This window comes from Lipophrys pholis, assembly GCF_963383615.2.
Source record: "Lipophrys pholis genome assembly, chromosome: 7".
Lineage (NCBI taxonomy): Eukaryota > Metazoa > Chordata > Actinopteri > Blenniiformes > Blenniidae > Lipophrys > Lipophrys pholis.
This window is the reverse complement of record NC_137638.1, coordinates 22,183,334-22,202,255: the sequence shown is the minus strand read 5'-3', so window position 1 is coordinate 22,202,255 and position 18,922 is coordinate 22,183,334. Positions and strand designations below refer to the sequence as shown.

General features: G+C 47.4%; 1 protein-coding gene across 2 annotated transcripts; it reads right to left on the bottom strand.

The window, feature by feature from the left end:
- Positions 1-127: 127 nt before the first annotated feature.
- On the bottom strand, positions 128-18,731 carry entpd4 (ectonucleoside triphosphate diphosphohydrolase 4). 2 transcript variants are annotated; one of them, XM_080467958.1, is made up of 13 exons: positions 18,574-18,731; positions 6,119-6,243; positions 5,826-6,023; positions 5,534-5,739; positions 5,233-5,383; positions 4,666-4,769; positions 3,971-4,030; positions 3,382-3,512; positions 2,698-2,864; positions 2,275-2,599; positions 2,091-2,176; positions 1,838-1,999; positions 128-1,333 (listed from the first exon to the last, which is right to left on the bottom strand). In XM_080467958.1, the coding sequence occupies exons 2-13, from the start codon at positions 6,124-6,126 to the stop codon at positions 1,099-1,101; spliced, it is 1,833 nt and encodes a 610-aa protein (XP_080324084.1). In that variant the 5' UTR covers positions 6,127-6,243; positions 18,574-18,731; the 3' UTR covers positions 128-1,098. The 2 variants fall into 2 exon arrangements, with proteins under 2 accessions (XP_080324084.1, XP_080324083.1); XM_080467957.1 differs by having other exon boundaries at positions 3,358-3,512; positions 18,574-18,708.
- Between the last annotated feature and the right edge of the window lie 191 nt (positions 18,732-18,922).

Genomic DNA, 18,922 nt, shown 5'->3' with positions numbered 1-18,922 from the left:
GGATGGATTAAACACTCAACAATATTGGTTGGAGAAGATGTCATATGACACAGAGGTGGTTAGTTCTCACACCTCACATTGAGGATATATAGACACCCTTCAGCCTGATCTCATGAAAGACAAGTTTACCGTAAAACCTGTTTTTATTCAACTGCAACGTCACATTTACTTCGCATTCATCTGTGAAATCATTTCATTTCTTATAAATAATGGGGCATGTGCTCTTATTTACAATCCCCCTCACAGCAGTGATATGACGGCTTCTAAAAATGAAGCCCGACGTCAATATATGCAACAATATCCAACTGAACGGTCGGATAACCCAACACAGGGATTTCAGCAGGGCCCTAAAGAAGGTGCAACACTCCAGACAAAAATGGCAGCTAGATTCTTAAAAGAATTTCCCAACAGTGACAAGACATGTATTGCACTATTATAGCTGTTGAAGGCGACTTGTCTTGCAGTATGAATACGAGGCATAACAGTTTGAGAGGGACATACACGAAGAAAGTCTATACCCGCTGGGACGTGCATCTCAACTGCATCACAAAGTGCTCCTTCTACTACTTAATTGTATTGCATTAGAAGTCTCTGTAAAAGGGGAGTGCTTATTCCATTTAACACCTACAACCAAAGACGTGATCATGCACATAAAACACATGTCAAGAGACATACAGGAAGGCAAAGACCCAAGAACAATTTTTTTTTTTAAAAAGAAGAAAAAAAAAAAAAAAGGCTGCCACCACGTATGGGTATTGGAGCAAGTCAGACTACATATTTTTTTGAATACGGCTTATCTAAAGTAAATAGTACCTGTGTGCTTTTCTTCTTCAGAAATACAGAAAAGGACACCTGGAGGCAGCTGCCTTCTGAATTTGACAAGAGAATGTGGGAGGCAAAAATATAACCTGCGAAAAATATATTTTAAAATAAAATAACTTAAGAGTAAAATTTTCAGACTTTTGCTCATTTGTCCAAGTTTCAGTACCAAGAAGCCTTCATGGACTCGCTGGTCGAGCATTCGTCTTCAGAGAGAAACAGAGCGACGACCTTCCTCAAAAGTCGGACGCACTGTCCAGACTTGGGGCTCTGCCGAGCTCAGAGGTTTATGGGGATCGTTGGCGAGCCGAGGCCGCTTTCCAGCCACGGCACAGATGAAGGGGAGTAGCGCTGCGCCGTGCGTCGATGGATGCGACGGAGTCGCAGCAAGTACAGCATGATGGACAAGAACACTACGAAGAAACAAGCCAGGAACAAGTAGTGGTTGTTGACGAAGGAGAAGCTGTGTCTCCAGTGGGAGTGAAAGCCTTTCAGAGTCTCTTGTTGGATGTCCCTGGAGGAGGTCAAAACAAAACTCACACGTTAGACCAGCGGCAAAAAAAATTAAGTCAGTTTAATACATACTTGAAATGATAAAGAAATCTGAAATAACTGACAAAAACAATTCCTCTCTACGTTTTGAAATGCCCCTGTATGTGGAGGACGTCACCGAGCTCAAACTGCAATCTAACTTCAACTACAGCTGCACAAGGAACCAAACATGCGATGTAAATAAACCACTTTAGGGTATCCCATATTGGGGGGAATTATAAAACATTAGGAAGAAAGACTTTTTTTTGTCTTTCAGTTTCCTTTCTTGTGCAGTTATTTGGTAGTTTCACTTCTGAGAACAGAGGGAAGGTTCCGGCTGTTGCTAAAGCTGCAGTCCATCAGCCTACAACCGCACCAGTGGCTCGGTTAAATAAACATTTCACTTTTCTCCTACTTAGACTGACGAAACTCATTTAAACATTTCCACATATTTTACTTTAAAATGAGGAAGGACAAACTGACTCACCTCAAAGGAAGAAACCGAGTCCGATACAGAATAGCTCCCAGAGTCCACTGCACCTCCTTATCATAGACCAACAGGGCCGTCTTCAGGTTTTTGTAATTGGTTGGGAAAGAGAAGCCGGAATGCAGAACTTCATGCATCCATGCCGATTTAAAGCACTGGTACCTACAGACATAAAGGCGAAAAACACAGCTCAACAGTCATGTTTGTTAATGGCTGATCTACACAAATGCTGTGACGTTCCTGCATGACTCACTTAAGTCTGTGAAGATCTGCATGCGAGGCGTACAAGCCGGAGTCAAAGCGTTGTCTCAGAGTCTTCCACTGGGTGGCGCAGTAACCCTGTAAGAGTCAAATCACAACATCAGGAAAGATCCTAGGGATCAGATGCGTTGCGGTCTGATAAAGCAAGTTTGCATGGGCTGCTCTGCAGCGCTTACCTTGGCGGCATGGGCGTAGCTTGAAGTGTTATAATCTCCACCCATGCGCAGGACGTCCTCCATGCAGTAGTAGAACTCGGAGAAGCCGTAAAACTGACTGCTGTTGTAGTCGATGGCTGGCTGGTAGATGCCGTTGAGGGAGGTTTGCGTCTCATTTGTGCGGTTCAGGTAAGGCTGCAGGATTTGTCTGCACTGGTCAAAGTCTCCGGTGCCGCGCAGATACAGCTTCTGTGTGGACGGGCCGATCTCGTCCTGCAGGTCGGTCGGTAGACACGGATCCGGGAGGGGAGACTCTACCGTCTCACCGACGTGCTGACCTAAGAGCCTGATCGACACAGGGATACACGGTCACAACCTCCAACTCCAGAAAAGTGAAGAAAAAAACAAACAAAAAAATAAAAATAAAACCCCTGTCAATCTCACATGTTTTGAGAGGAAGTGTTTTTGACGAGGTTCTCCTCATATCTTTGGCGAGCTGCATTTCCTCCAAACCCCAAGAAGGTGGACACATAAACCCGATAAACATGTTCTGTACGATGAGCATCACAGCCTAAGTTGAACTCCGCCAGTAAATTCTTGGCGACTTCCTCCTGTGGAAAGAACACAGATCAGATCACACCTTCACTGCAGGAGGTCAAACATAGTTACAGGTACATCCAGTTTAAGTCATGTTTAAACTACACAAGCTATCAAGAACGTTGCGACTATCTACTGAAAAGATGACAGGGAAATTGCACCCGAGCATCATTTGGTGGGAATAAACAACGAGCCTGCTACTGCGCAGGAGTCACAAGTTCATCATCTACTATTGCTGAGGAATGGATGTCGTTACGTTTGACGGTTTCTCCACAATTAACCCAATGATTACTCTCCTGAATCCTGCTAGGGACACACGGAGCAGGCGCACAGTGTGCCTTCAACAGTGATGATCGGAGAGCAGATCGTCTCCAGAGGCACACAAATGGTGCATATAGGTTTAACCAGGGAATGAGAGAAGATTGGAGGGAAGAGGAGGAAGAACAAAGGGTGAGTGACCAAAAAAACAAAGACAGCACAAAAACAGAATTGGTTGTGGATAATGACCTGCAGTGGAGAAGCAAAGCTTACAGTTTTGGGCACTTCGTATGCGATCTGGGTGGAGACGCCGCCCATGTCCAGGACACCGGTTGTCCTTTTCCTTGTCAGGGCTTCCTGCTGATCGCTGCCCGGGACATTTACCTCCACTACATCGTCCCGGTCTTGTGAAAATTCAGAGCAGAGAAGGAGTCAGGGGGTAAGGTGTGTTCATGCTTGAACTTGACTGAAGAGCGGTGTTTCCTTTCAGATTTTTTAAACGTCACAATAAAGCGAGACCATTACAAAAACAATACTTTAAACTGATCCAAATACTATTTGTACAAAACCAAGTAAACTCTGAACATCGATTCTTCCTTTAGAAATAAAACAATCATGTCGACACACCAGCAGCGTTCACTTACAAGTAGGTTACTGAATGTTCTTTAAGGTTCCAGCCTGCTGTCAAGCATTGTGTAGTTTCATCAAAGTATATTTAAACTTGTAAAAGCACACTCACCAGAGGCCGTCTTTTTTTTTTTTTCACATCTTTTTAGTACATGTTAGCAGAAATCTTAAATTCAGCCTAAACAATGAAGTCTTTACAAGATTGCACACTAAAGTTCTTTGTATGGAAACTTACCAGTGCTCACATGGTCAAACCTTCCAAGGACAAAGTTTATTCCAATCCATGCATAGACGCCTAGAAATATAACGATATAACGGTTAGGATACAAACTTTTCCCAAAAATCACCAAATATATATAATATCAGCATTTAAATACGTAGGGCTACTACACAAATCCTTCATCAGAGAAGTGAAGATATTTGTTAAGCTCCGTTTTCATTCCTGTTGTTTCTAAACTTACATCCGTGTTGTAAGCTTTTTATTTTTTGCACTATTTTAGCACATCTTCATCCTCATAAGTGCACTTGATGAATGCTTTTACAAAAGCATTCCACGAAGACCGTGACAGTTTGACTAATGGATGTTGTGAGCATATTGTAAGACAGTAGCACTCAGTGGTATTTAGGGATTGGAAACTTCTTAAAAAAAAAAGACATTTGGGGATTTAGTGCATTCAGAGAAAATAGAAAAGATGTAATCTGTTAAGAGTAGAGCCACTTTAAGACTTTACAACAGATTTCATCGAATCGTACTGACATACAAGGATCCATAATGACTTGGAAATGTCAGTGTATAAAACAAAAACCCTACAGCACTGTAGGGTTAATTTCTATATATATATAAATATATTAAAGGATATAGTTACATGCATGTAATCTGGCTGACAAACAATATTAATAAATATTATTCTCATTTTCAAATTCCTTTACCTTCTTGTTTCCCAGAGATCACTTCCACATGGGAATCAGAGAAGAGGAAGTTGAAGTGAACTGGGATGTCAGTGCGCAGATCCTCAAGAAGTGCTTCTTGTTGACTGAAATGAGAAAATAAACAGAAAAACACAAACACCTTATCGTCAACTTTTTTTTTTTTTTTTTTTTTTTTAAATTAACCAAACTTAAATTATAAATTCAGCATGGAAATACGTTTTTCTGAGAAAAGTTCATTTGCCTTCTATTACTCTTATCACATGAGGTCAAAGTAACGTGTACAAACGAGTAGGACTAAATTTAGCAAATTTTCTCCTACATTCATGAATTTATACTTGAGGTTTACATTAAAAACAATTGAGTTGTCACTGTCAAGCTTTAACATACATGCAAAATAAAGTTTTTAATCTTATGTCATTATTTGTCCACATTTATTCAATTGACTGTTGATTTCATTTAAATGTTAACTTTCCAATTTCTGATTTTTTCTTTTTTTCATCAGAAATGTTAAACTTTCCATATGATATGTACACGTGACGAAGCGGTTCTTACTGAGCCCTGCTTTACCTGTCAGGCAGGATTCTCATCCCAGCTGTGCACAGGATATACAGCGGGGTTTCTTGGTGCTTGTTTTTGGGGATGTGCTGTACTGCAAAGCTCAGCAGGGGGTAGATATAATCACTGGCTTTCTCCGGTGTTTTAGCCAATTCAGCTATACCTACAGAAATAACAGGCGAGAGCAGAAACCGTTACGTTTTAGTGAACGTCTGGAATGATAAAAACGTTCATTCAAGGGTTGTCTGGTGAACAAAAACGTCTCTTCACAGAATGTGTTGATTAATGGGAAGCCAAACACTGGACACCACACCTGGCTTGATTTTCATGACCACTGGCTTGCGGTGTTGATCTCGCATTTGTCTGATATCCAGCAGTTCGTGGGGATTACCATTGTGCCGAGGCCAACAGTACACAAATACCCTGGAGCCACTGCTGCCACAATCCACCACCAGGCCATAGTTGAGATTGGGGTTGCTTGTATCTGTTGCATCCACATCAGTAACCCTCGCCAGGTGCCTGTCAAACAATAAATACTTGTCAACACAACGGTGGTCTGTGTTCATTACTGCGGTTTGCCTTTAACGGCGGCTGTTTGAAAGCACCTGTGGAAATTATTGTCCTCTCTGATCCAGCTGGCGTGGCCTTTCCCCGACACAAGCAGCAGGTAGACGAGTCCAATAAGGCAGATCACAAAGCCGATGAGCAGCAGCTGTCTGAAGAACGGCACCAGAAGCCGAGGCAGAACCTGGGACGACAGGCTGAAGTGCCAGGAGGCTGGGAAAAGGCACGAAAAGCTGATCCTGCCAGCAATTGAAGGAGGGGAGCATCTCAGTGAGCTTAAAAATATCACATAGGAATGCAAGGCAAGCAATTCATGGAAAAATGTCAAGCCTACCTCCCCATGATGCCGGTGTTCCTGTTGGGTTACTTTTTCACTACAATCCCGAATGTGGCCGTGGATAAGGGAAAGTGTGACTCGTTCCCAGACTCCTTCATGGTGGCATTATTAAGCATTGTGACCTTTGAAGGAGGGAAAAAATGTCATGTTGAAGCTTTATGAGACTGAACTATTGAGCATCTGTGTCAGAGAAGCCTTTACATTATCCACGAGCGAAAAACCGGCTTGAATGTGTTGGGGTCAGCGTGTGATCAGAATATGCAAATTACCCTAGTGGTAGGCTACCGGAAGGTTCTACCCTGTCAGAGGTAATTTACATATAAACGAATCGCCAAACAGAAGTAAATTGTTATTTACGGGTTGACAATTACTGATCACTAGCGGTAGGCCACCAAAGTAATGGATTACTGGAGTAATAGATTACTAAGGTAATGTACCAAGTGTAAGTTATGCAAAGCTATAAAGGTTGATTGGAGTAAATAGTCAGTTATCGGCCAACAGCTTTGAGCTAAAAAGGGTCGCCTGACGGGAGGAACCTCCACGGGGTCCAATCGCGAAGGCGGTCCACCAGTGGCACGACCGGTCAACAGGCGTGACGGGTCACTCCTTTGTTGACAACTGCGGGTCAGTGGCGTGACCTACCGAAGCGCCTGTGGACCCACAGGAGGCGACTCGCTGGAGTAACCGGGGAAAAGCTCAAGCTGCGAAGGCGTCACAAATGGCTATTGACCTATCAATGAGCAACGGTACTTGATTACGAGTGATGATTAAATTACGGAGAGCAACCTATGATTCAAGTTATCAATGAAACAAACCTGCGATTTGTAAGTCAATAACTGAGGGGAGGCTGAATTACTTCGGTGGAGTGGACCACCGAAGGTGATCTGCAAGTAATTTAGAATGGATTGTTAATCAAACAAGTTTGGTTATTTATCTAATAACAATCGGGAGTAATCAAGGAGGAGTTGGAATTAATTAAGTAAAGTCGGGGTTTACTAATTAAATACAATGAGTTATTTGAATGAGCTAAACCATTGAAATTGAATTAAATGCAGTTAGGATTATTAATTGGATAAACTTGCGCTTTATGAATTAATAATACTGGATAATTGGATGCTGAGATGCACGAAAACCACTTAAAAATGATTAAAAGCACTCTTGAGTATTAATTGAATAAATTGACTAATTTATTAATTAATAAAGCATACAAATTATCTATCTGCAACAAAAATAAATGAACAATAGCTTAGAGACAATTCAAGTTGTGATTAGGTTAACTGGGTAACAGATCAATCAATAATAGTGCGGGTAATTAACCACAGAAAATGCGATGAAACACTTAAAATTATTTAAAAGCAATGCGGGTTATTCCCGTGGAAAACCTGCATTCATTCGCCAACGCCTCCTAGGTGTGTTAAATTACCCAAAGCGTTAAAATCATTGAAATTGATTTAAACCATTCAAACTATTAATCAATTGAATATTACCGTTACTTAATCAAAGTCGGGGCACCAGCTGAAGTTAGGGTCTTAAACGAAACATCAGTCTTAAAAAAAAGAAAGTTCAATTAAAATGTTTAAATTATTATTTCTGATTGAAATGATAATCGCAATTTAACTGAAGCAGGAAAGGAAGGCTGTAAATCCGAGCACTGACTGTTACAACCAGCAGTTGTCGCTGAAAAGCACACAAAAACCACCAAGAATCGTTCAATTCAACTATTAAGTGTTTATTAACAAACGTCTATTCCTAAATCATCAATCTATGAATCACATCTAATCAATAAACATCAAGCAAGATCTCATAAAACAACACAATACAAAACAAAGCCGGCTAATAAAGTGTGTGTGTGTGTGTGTGTGTGTGTGTGTGTGTGTGTGTGTGTGTGTGTTCGAGTGTGGGGGAGCGATGTGTGTGAGTGGGTGTGTGTGTGTGCGGGTTTGTGGAGCGAAAGGGGCGTGACTTGGTGAGAGGGTAATGACCACGAACGTCCACCAGAGGGAGGTAGACGTCGGCGGTCCGGTGTAATCACCCGATCTGGCCACTAGGTGCGCGTCGGCGCGCGGGGCAGTTGTGATGACTTAATGCAACCACCAGATGGCGGTACGAGCGGTTGCAATTACCCACGCGACTACCAGAGGGCGCCAAACGGCTCGGCGACCCGGCGAGGAAATCGATGTGATTACCCACCCGGTCACCAGAGGCGCTCGGCGTGCTCTGCCTGGGATAGCGTGACGTCACTGAGCTCCGCACGGGCCGTAGCCGTCGGGAGCGCGCCGGATTCCTTGTGGCCGAGAAATCCGAGCCGCAGTGAACTACACACGGTCCCAGGGACGCACTGAAAGGAGGCGCTTGGAGGCAGCGGCGGCCGTACCGTGCGCTGGTTAGTGAACAGGGAAACAGAGGAGAAGAGGAGAGAGAGAGAGGAGAGAGGAGGGGGTGTCTGACTGTGTACACTGACGCGACCGCCTCAGCTACACGTACAGAGTCCAAAAACGGCTGTTCAGGCAGATATGGACTCTGGGAGCAGAAGCGTGAGCTGAGGATGAGGAGGCTCGCGCGTGCGTGCGATGATTCGCGTGGATGGCCGTCCACGCGTAGACACAAAAGTACTCAGAAACAGGGATCGGCGTCCCAAAGTTACAAGTACCAACAATAAACACACAGCAATAATAATATCACGTTATTCTAATTCCTGCCCAGACTCTAAGCCTTACTTGGTTGGACGAGGGGGAAACGTGCTTCCGTGGCCAGGTGAAATCCGTCGATTTGTGGCCGCGGGCGGTTCTCTGGCGTCCCAGAAAATAGAGACCTGACGTGGACTACGGAGGGGAAACCCGTAGTGTGATCCGAGGGGCGATCAGCAGCTTCTTGCGATGAGGGGGGGAGTGAAGAAGCGATGCTCAGGTCGGTCTGCAGACGAGCGTGCGGTTGCAGCGCGCGCTCGGGGTCCGGATGATGCAAACAAAAAAAGGAAGAAAAAAAGAAGGGGAAACCAAAAATAAAGGGAATTCCCGCTTTTCTTGAGCTCGTCCAGCGAGGTGAAGAAAATTCAGGCCCGGTCCAGGTGCGTTAACACGAGGCGCTTTGTCTCCTTACGAAAAGGTGCGTCTGGGTTGACGCGATTTCGTTTTGGAAGAGGCTGGATCTCTTCCCGGGCCTGAATTTATACCGTTATGATGTCTTCCGGGCTCCCCGCGGCGTTGGCCGTGGTTCAGCCAATCCACGCGGGGTTGGCTTGCGCGTCACCGGGCCGGTGACCCGGTGATGACGGGATTTTGGGTCCCCCTGCCGTCGAGCCGCAGTGCCGCAGCTAGAGGAGGGGGGACCCGGGGGGCCCCCCAGGGGGGGGTCATGTGATCAATGGCGAATTTTCCAGGGTTGAGCACATGGTTTCTTTGTTCTCAAAGAAACGTGGCTCACCCCCCTCCTCGCCCCCCCCCCTTCCTCATGAGGGTGAGTGAACAAAGGATTTTGGCTCCAACATCCCCCCTTTGTTCCGAAGAGTGGGATGCAGGTCACAGTCTTTGGAGCAAACCTGGGCCGAACAATCCATAGAATCTGTGAACGTCCCCATGTCCTGTGAAACATACTGTCCTTCTCTGTCCACCAGTTCACATGTGAGGTTATTTCCTGAGCAGGCTGGGCTAGTCTGGGCAGGCTAAGGCTAGTCTGGGCAGACTTACTATTTCTATTCTAACTATCTAAGCACACATACATTTCATTTCTTAAGGGTCGTCACCAGTGAACATGAAAGAGGTAGGAAAGGGACAGGAGAGTGAGAAATAGGAAGGGAACGGGTGGTTAGGAAAAGGGTTAGTAGGCCGTGCCTTCACCTCTTGGTTGGGTGAGGGCTGGCCTATTGTGTGTTTGTGGATGGGCCCACAAAACGTGGCGAGACCAGGGTCAGGGAATCCAGTCGGGCCTGTAGTTTCTGGATGTACTTGTACATCGCGTACGCCACTACGGCCGTGATGATCCAGCCACTGAGCAACATTCCGAGCGCTGCCATGCTGATGGGATGGTCTTGGTATGGGTGTCCACCTGCCCGCCTAGGGAAAGTGGCTGAGAGCCCTGTGGGCTTTAAATTGAATTTAATCAATTTGGTTCCCTCAGCCAGAAGCTGGCTTTGGAGGGTGGCATCAATTGTGAAATTGTGCCCGACGAATGCATCCATCATCTCAATCTCCACCTCGTGTCGGTCGGCATCGAGATGATGGAGGATTATGTCGTCAATGTGTACTGTAGCCCCTGGTGGGACATTGAGGAATATTGTTTGATTGGGCAGGGTGAGCTTGGTGGCTATATCATGGCGGTCGTAGGACATGGTCGCTTCAGAATGAGGTGTGTTGACGAGCCATCGACTACCTGCTCTCTCTACTCTGGTCTCGGTTCCTTCATCTTTGATGGACAAACTACCTTGACATTTCTGCTCCGGGGCGTCTGCCCTCAGCCCACATAGATAGTTGGTGACATCTCTAATGAAAGGGTTGCTGGGACAGATCCAGTGAATGTCTTTGGTGTTTGTGCACATGCTGAGATTGGGGACCAGGTAGAGTGAGGGGTTGTCGTCGTGGTAGGCGAGTGTGGGTGGCGTTCGGAGGTGTACGTGTGTGTTACCCTCCCAGAATCCCACATTCAATACGGTTTTTAAACGGTACACATTCTGCTTTTCAATGATTGGTAGGTTTAGGATAAATCCTAACTCTAGGTTCTGTGGGTTCACAGAGATCGGAATAGCACTGCCGAGACTATATGCCAGATGTACCTGTGAAGGTTGTACAACAGTGGTGGTAGTGGTCTTGAGAATCTGTTCAACCAGTGTTAGTGGAACTAAGTACGTGGGGATCTTCCCGGTACTGAGGCTACTCACGGAGGAACTGACTTCTCTAAGGAGATCTTGCATAAGATCCCTGACTATTCGCACATACGTTATGTCCTCACTGACGATACTTGACAAGGTTGTTAAGGCATGCAAGGTGTTATTGATTAAAGCAGAATGCAAGTTTACAGTGAGTATGGTTCCCTGAACCGTTTTGGTCAAGCCTTGTAACTGTTCACTCTGTATTAGGAGTCTCTGTTGGATTTCCGGCATTTCTTCTTCGAGTTCCCCGACATGTCTCTGAAGGGCCTTCAGGCTGACCGAGTTGGCTGCGGAGAGGCCAATCGAGAACAGCGAGCCGATGCCTGCTGCTGCGGAGAGCAGTGCACCGAGGAACCGCTTGGGTCGCTTACCGTCGCTGAGGTCTTTCTCAGTGACCATGAATTTGTCCAACTGTTCAAGCATGTGAACCGTTGCCTGTTTCGCATGCTCGATGGTGTCGGTGGTCTGGATTCCGCTTAGCCTTCCCTCAGTCAGCTGGGGGGGCTTGCGGATGTGGTTGCGGTATACATCCCAGGGGTCTAGGCGCACGTAGAACCTCTGGGTGTATAAGCCGCACCGGGTGATTAGTGTCTGCGGCGACCCTGCAGCAAGCAGGCGATGGCTGTGCTGCACTTGGACAAGGAGTGCGTTGTGTTGGCACAGATCCTTTAGAAGATCGGCATCAATGGCAGATTTCTCTGACCACAGAGCCAAGAGTGTCTCTGGGACCAAGGTCCCATTCAGGTGTACCCCCCCCACGATGTGGGGATTGTATAGTGGAGATCCATCGTTCGCCAGTGCGCATAGGAATGATGGATGCTCTCTCAGAGACTGATAGCTCCTAGACTGCTGCGACTGCTGGCCGTCAGGGAGCATGACAAGAGGGGTGTTTGAGCCAGATTCTTTGGAAGGCGTACACATGGGATTAGAACTTCTGGACTCGATGGCAGCGTTCATGCTGTCAGAAGAGGGAGGGTCCATGTCTGGACCGATTCGAGTCGGGTTGCGTACTTGGGCCCAAAGGTACCCGCGACGGCAATCGATCAGTGGGGCTAATCGGTTAAGGAGATCTTGGCCAATGAGTAATGGTTCTGTGTCCAGCGTGGTGACATAGATGGGATGCACCAAAGACATCTCTTGGAAAGTGACATCCACCCAGACGCGTTGGGTGATGGGTGAAGTGTCCTGAGTGAAGCTTCTGATGTTAATGCTGCAAGCTTCGACCTGCAGTGGCTTTCCAAGAGACAGCAGAGCTCTCGCAAGCTCGGCGAAGGTGGCTGAACACATTAGGCTTATTTCGGACCCGGAATCTAACAGCGCGAGGGCGTTTACACATCCTCCCACCACCACGGATGTGTAGATGCGGTTGGCGTTCTCTCGGTGCACGAGATTGCCTAAGAAAGTCAGGAACGGCAAATCGGTGGACTGGGAAGCTGTCGTTCTTGAACGTTCTCCCGCCTCACCTGTTTCTCCCCCCCACCCGACAAGGTAAACCTTGTTTGTGGTGGGTCGGGGCCGCCGCTCTAGTCAGGAGGGAGGGGGCCTACGTCCCCGTCCCCTTGAGGGGGGGTGGCGCCCCCTTTGGTTGGACAGGTCCAAGTTCTGTACAGCCTCTTTGATGCAGGTTTGAACCCACTGCTGTAGCTCAGTCTTTAACTGGTCAGCTCTGTAGCGACCGTGGTCCCTTTCCGAACCTTTCATTTTCCACTTTGAATTCGGGTCGGGCCCTTTCTTCGGTTGGAAGTTTTGTTCTGACCTGGCCCATTTTCCACCCTTTTGATTTGGTTGTGCGCCTTTCTGCTCAGACGGAGAGGGTGTACCAGACCCTCCTCCAGCATTCGTTCTGGGTGTCGGCAACTCATCGCCCTCAAGCCTCAAATCCGTGTTTTCCCTTGGCTCCATTTCCAGGACCCTCTGGTCAATGTCAGGCTTCTTACCCGGGCATTGACGCAATTCCCACACCATCTGCGCGTGCTGGCGCAGTTCCTTCATGGTGGGTTTGGCGGTCCTGCAAAATAGAGCCACATCGAACCTCCCACTGTCGTGGAGGTTGTTGACAAACAGAGACTTGAAGGCGTGATCTTCCTCCAACCCCGGTGCATTGCGGCCTTGGAAGTAGGCCACTCGTAGGCGCCTGTAATACTCCTTTGGAGGTTCAGACTTCCGTTGGGTGACCGCGAATGCACCAAACGTTGCCGAAGCAGGGTCATTGTACAATGAATACTCTTCCCGGAGAGCCTGGCAGAGGGTGGAGTACCGGTCTCGGGTGTCTGGCGGCAGGGCTTCCATGAAAACATGGACTGTTCTGGACGTTGTTTTCCAGAGAAGCTTTAGCTTCTCCCGCATGGAAGGACGTGCGATGTCGAGGAGGCAGCGTTCAACCTCACGGAGGTAGTCCTCGATACTCGCGTCCTTGTTGCTCGGGTCAAAGCGTTCGATGTCCTTTGCGAGGGATTCGAGCTGGCGGGTCCGGACATCCCACCCCCTCACGGGACTGGGGCCGTCAGAGTCCTCTGACGACAGTTCCCCGTGGACTGCTGTCTGACGCGGGTCGGGGCCGCTAGGGCCATACAAGGGAGGTCTACTGGGGTGTAGAGGCACCCTCCTGGACCCCTGCTCCCGACTGCTAGCGTCGCGTGGGGGCTGCAGATGGGAAGGAGTGGCGGAGTCGTCGAAGCGCACCGTGCTGCGGCTGCGCGTGGGCTGAAAAGAATCACCATCTAAGCTATATGAGGCGTCATACCTCTGCGTTGTGGCGCATGAGGAGTCGATAGTGCCAGACCTCTCTGGCGAAGCCAGATTACGACGACCCCAATTAGGGTCACGTTGCGCACCTAGGGTGGCAGTGTAAAGCTGGTGTCGGAGATTTTCTTCCCTCTCCATGCCCATCGCGATTAGCGACTGAGCTTCTTCTAGGTTTTCCTTTAACTCCTGGATCTGAGGCTCACTCTCTAGTGTGCACTCATCGACCTTCGTCTCCTTATGAGGAGGCAGAGCCCGTTGCTTCTCGGGCTCTGAAGGCTGATCCTCGTCCTTGGAGGCGTCCAGCTCCTGTCGGAGGCGAGCGTTGTCCTTGGATAGCCTCTGGTTGTCCAGACGCAGCCGATCCGTACGCTCCTCCGCCTCCTTTGACTGTAGCTCTGCTCTACGCTGGTAGAGCAGGCTGATCTGGCCCAGGACGTCCGGCACTGTACGTGCCGGCTTGTCCCCTGGGTTGTTGACAAAACTTACCAGCTCTCGGATCTTTTCTTCGCAAATCTCAACGCTGTAGCGTTCGAGATTTGCTTTCTCCTCCAAGGAGAGACGGACGAGGTGGGACACCACGTCTCGTATGGCCGGCTCAGTTAGCACCGGCGGAGCCTCGGCTCCCTGTGCCCGGGAACTCTTACCCTCCATTGAGTGGTTGAGATTTACGCCCGAAGTCAACAACGTTAGCTGTGGTTAACGGCAAATTAGCTTTGCTACTGCACAGGTAACGGCTGTACCTGTGTCTTACAAACCTCTCGGTTTCGTTAATTGCTCGAGCTGCACCCTATCCAAGTTAGTCAGATGCGTCTAACACCTTGGCGAGCAATATTGTTAGTGTCTATTAATCGTAGTCAGAAATCTTAACACAGCGTGTTAATCATGCGTAGAATGCAGGGAAAGCAAGGCACTAACCACTTCACAACTGATTTCACACCACAAGTGACTTTGTTCGACAGTGCTGAAAAAGTGTATCTTGAAAACCAATTCTGGGAGAATAAAGTTAACGGCTACACCTTAAGTGAACGATTCAGGATTATTTTGTGCAGTTATTCGTAACAATGCTGGTTTACAACAGCCTCACACGGGGCACCATTATGTTGGGGTCAGCGTGTGATCAGAATATGCAAATTACCCTAGTGGTAGGCTACCGGAAGGTTCTACCCTGTCAGAGGTAATTTACATATAAACGAATCGCCAAACAGAAGTAAATTGTTATTTACGGGTTGACAATTACTGATCACTAGCGGTAGGCCACCAAAGTAATGGATTACTGGAGTAATAGATTACTAAGGTAATGTACCAAGTGTAAGTTATGCAAAGCTATAAAGGTTGATTGGAGTAAATAGTCAGTTATCGGCCAACAGCTTTGAGCTAAAAAGGGTCGCCTGACGGGAGGAACCTCCACGGGGTCCAATCGCGAAGGCGGTCCACCAGTGGCACGACCGGTCAACAGGCGTGACGGGTCACTCCTTTGTTGACAACTGCGGGTCAGTGGCGTGACCTACCGAAGCGCCTGTGGACCCACAGGAGGCGACTCGCTGGAGTAACCGGGGAAAAGCTCAAGCTGCGAAGGCGTCACAAATGGCTATTGACCTATCAATGAGCAACGGTACTTGATTACGAGTGATGATTAAATTACGGAGAGCAACCTATGATTCAAGTTATCAATGAAACAAACCTGCGATTTGTAAGTCAATAACTGAGGGGAGGCTGAATTACTTCGGTGGAGTGGACCACCGAAGGTGATCTGCAAGTAATTTAGAATGGATTGTTAATCAAACAAGTTTGGTTATTTATCTAATAACAATCGGGAGTAATCAAGGAGGAGTTGGAATTAATTAAGTAAAGTCGGGGTTTACTAATTAAATACAATGAGTTATTTGAATGAGCTAAACCATTGAAATTGAATTAAATGCAGTTAGGATTATTAATTGGATAAACTTGCGCTTTATGAATTAATAATACTGGATAATTGGATGCTGAGATGCACGAAAACCACTTAAAAATGATTAAAAGCACTCTTGAGTATTAATTGAATAAATTGACTAATTTATTAATTAATAAAGCATACAAATTATCTATCTGCAACAAAAATAAATGAACAATAGCTTAGAGACAATTCAAGTTGTGATTAGGTTAACTGGGTAACAGATCAATCAATAATAGTGCGGGTAATTAACCACAGAAAATGCGATGAAACACTTAAAATTATTTAAAAGCAATGCGGGTTATTCCCGTGGAAAACCTGCATTCATTCGCCAACGCCTCCTAGGTGTGTTAAATTACCCAAAGCGTTAAAATCATTGAAATTGATTTAAACCATTCAAACTATTAATCAATTGAATATTACCGTTACTTAATCAAAGTCGGGGCACCAGCTGAAGTTAGGGTCTTAAACGAAACATCAGTCTTAAAAAAAAGAAAGTTCAATTAAAATGTTTAAATTATTATTTCTGATTGAAATGATAATCGCAATTTAACTGAAGCAGGAAAGGAAGGCTGTAAATCCGAGCACTGACTGTTACAACCAGCAGTTGTCGCTGAAAAGCACACAAAAACCACCAAGAATCGTTCAATTCAACTATTAAGTGTTTATTAACAAACGTCTATTCCTAAATCATCAATCTATGAATCACATCTAATCAATAAACATCAAGCAAGATCTCATAAAACAACACAATACAAAACAAAGCCGGCTAATAAAGTGTGTGTGTGTGTGTGTGTGTGTGTGTGTGTGTGTGTGTGTGTGTGTGTTCGAGTGTGGGGGAGCGATGTGTGTGAGTGGGTGTGTGTGTGTGCGGGTTTGTGGAGCGAAAGGGGCGTGACTTGGTGAGAGGGTAATGACCACGAACGTCCACCAGAGGGAGGTAGACGTCGGCGGTCCGGTGTAATCACCCGATCTGGCCACTAGGTGCGCGTCGGCGCGCGGGGCAGTTGTGATGACTTAATGCAACCACCAGATGGCGGTACGAGCGGTTGCAATTACCCACGCGACTACCAGAGGGCGCCAAACGGCTCGGCGACCCGGCGAGGAAATCGATGTGATTACCCACCCGGTCACCAGAGGCGCTCGGCGTGCTCTGCCTGGGATAGCGTGACGTCACTGAGCTCCGCACGGGCCGTAGCCGTCGGGAGCGCGCCGGATTCCTTGTGGCCGAGAAATCCGAGCCGCAGTGAACTACACACGGTCCCAGGGACGCACTGAAAGGAGGCGCTTGGAGGCAGCGGCGGCCGTACCGTGCGCTGGTTAGTGAACAGGGAAACAGAGGAGAAGAGGAGAGAGAGAGAGGAGAGAGGAGGGGGTGTCTGACTGTGTACACTGACGCGACCGCCTCAGCTACACGTACAGAGTCCAAAAACGGCTGTTCAGGCAGATATGGACTCTGGGAGCAGAAGCGTGAGCTGAGGATGAGGAGGCTCGCGCGTGCGTGCGATGATTCGCGTGGATGGCCGTCCACGCGTAGACACAAAAGTACTCAGAAACAGGGATCGGCGTCCCAAAGTTACAAGTACCAACAATAAACACACAGCAATAATAATATCACGTTATTCTAATTCCTGCCCAGACTCTAAGCCTTACTTGGTTGGACGAGGGGGAAACGTGCTTCCGTGGCCAGGTGAAATCCGTCGATTTGTGGCCGCGGGCGGTTCTCTGGCGTCCCAGAAAATAGAGACCTGACGTGGACTACGGAGGGGAAACCCGTAGTGTGATCCGAGGGGCGATCAGCAGCTTCTTGCGATGAGGGGGGGAGTGAAGAAGCGATGCTCAGGTCGGTCTGCAGACGAGCGTGCGGTTGCAGCGCGCGCTCGGGGTCCGGATGATGCAAACAAAAAAAGGAAGAAAAAAAGAAGGGGAAACCAAAAATAAAGGGAATTCCCGCTTTTCTTGAGCTCGTCCAGCGAGGTGAAGAAAATTCAGGCCCGGTCCAGGTGCGTTAACACGAGGCGCTTTGTCTCCTTACGAAAAGGTGCGTCTGGGTTGACGCGATTTCGTTTTGGAAGAGGCTGGATCTCTTCCCGGGCCTGAATTTATACCGTTATGATGTCTTCCGGGCTCCCCGCGGCGTTGGCCGTGGTTCAGCCAATCCACGCGGGGTTGGCTTGCGCGTCACCGGGCCGGTGACCCGGTGATGACGGGATTTTGGGTCCCCCTGCCGTCGAGCCGCAGTGCCGCAGCTAGAGGAGGGGGGACCCGGGGGGCCCCCCAGGGGGGGGTCATGTGATCAATGGCGAATTTTCCAGGGTTGAGCACATGGTTTCTTTGTTCTCAAAGAAACGTGGCTCACCCCCCTCCTCGCCCCCCCCCCTTCCTCATGAGGGTGAGTGAACAAAGGATTTTGGCTCCAACAAATGTGACGTTTATTAAATTGATAACAAATTAGGCAAACACTGTCAAGATAGACCTGGAACATTTCGGGGGAAATTCTGTGTGTCTGGCCTGCATGTCAGAGACAAAGTTGTTATGACATAATATGTAATTTACCTGATATCTCCTCCGTTAACTTTGTAAGGGACATTTTTCGGCGATTTTTTCTTTTTTTGGCAACGGTGAGTCGAATCATTAACAGAAGTCGTAGCCCAAGATTCCCAAATTTCCCGCACGTTTTGGTGTGTTTTTTTTTTCTTTAAGTGTTCCCAGCGGTGCTGAACAAGTTTGCCTCTTGCTGTTCAGGCAGGCACAAGAACTACTAACTGCACTACCCGTTAGCGAGTACACGTCTGACGGATAGTACCGCGTCGGATAACAGCTAAAGAGCCACAGTTTAATACACTTTTACAAATCGACAGCGCAACCAAATGAAGTTATGCGTTCATGGTAGCAAGGTTAATCACTACTTACTAACAAAATAGCTGAAATCCGTCCTTTTCTGCAGAAATAGCCATTTCTGTGTAGCCAGATGCTAACCACTGGCTAACGAGGGCCAGGCAGGACTCCGGCTTGTGACGTGGTGGTTGAGCTCAGGGTGCGTTTGATTTTCGTCTCCGGGTTTCCCGGATGTATAAGAACAGTGGGAAAACTTATGCCGCCCACCATTCGTCTTCTTTCTTTCAGTTTATGAAAGTGTTGAAACTGAGATTCGGGCTCATCACCGCCATCTAGCGTCCTAAATGTGGTGTAGTAGAGACTCCAACAAACTTACTAGAAGACGTTACATAGCTGTGCTTTTATAATCTACCCATTGAAAGCT

Excerpts from the sequence above, each read along its gene's own strand:
- entpd4 (XM_080467957.1), bottom strand. Across the intron at positions 3,513-3,970 it reads GTTTGACCATGTGAGCACTG|ACCGGGACGATGTAGTGGAG; the intron begins GTAAGTTTCCAT and ends AATTTTCACAAG. Across the intron at positions 2,177-2,274 it reads GCTACGCCCATGCCGCCAAG|GGTTACTGCGCCACCCAGTG; the intron begins GTAAGCGCTGCA and ends TGACTCTTACAG.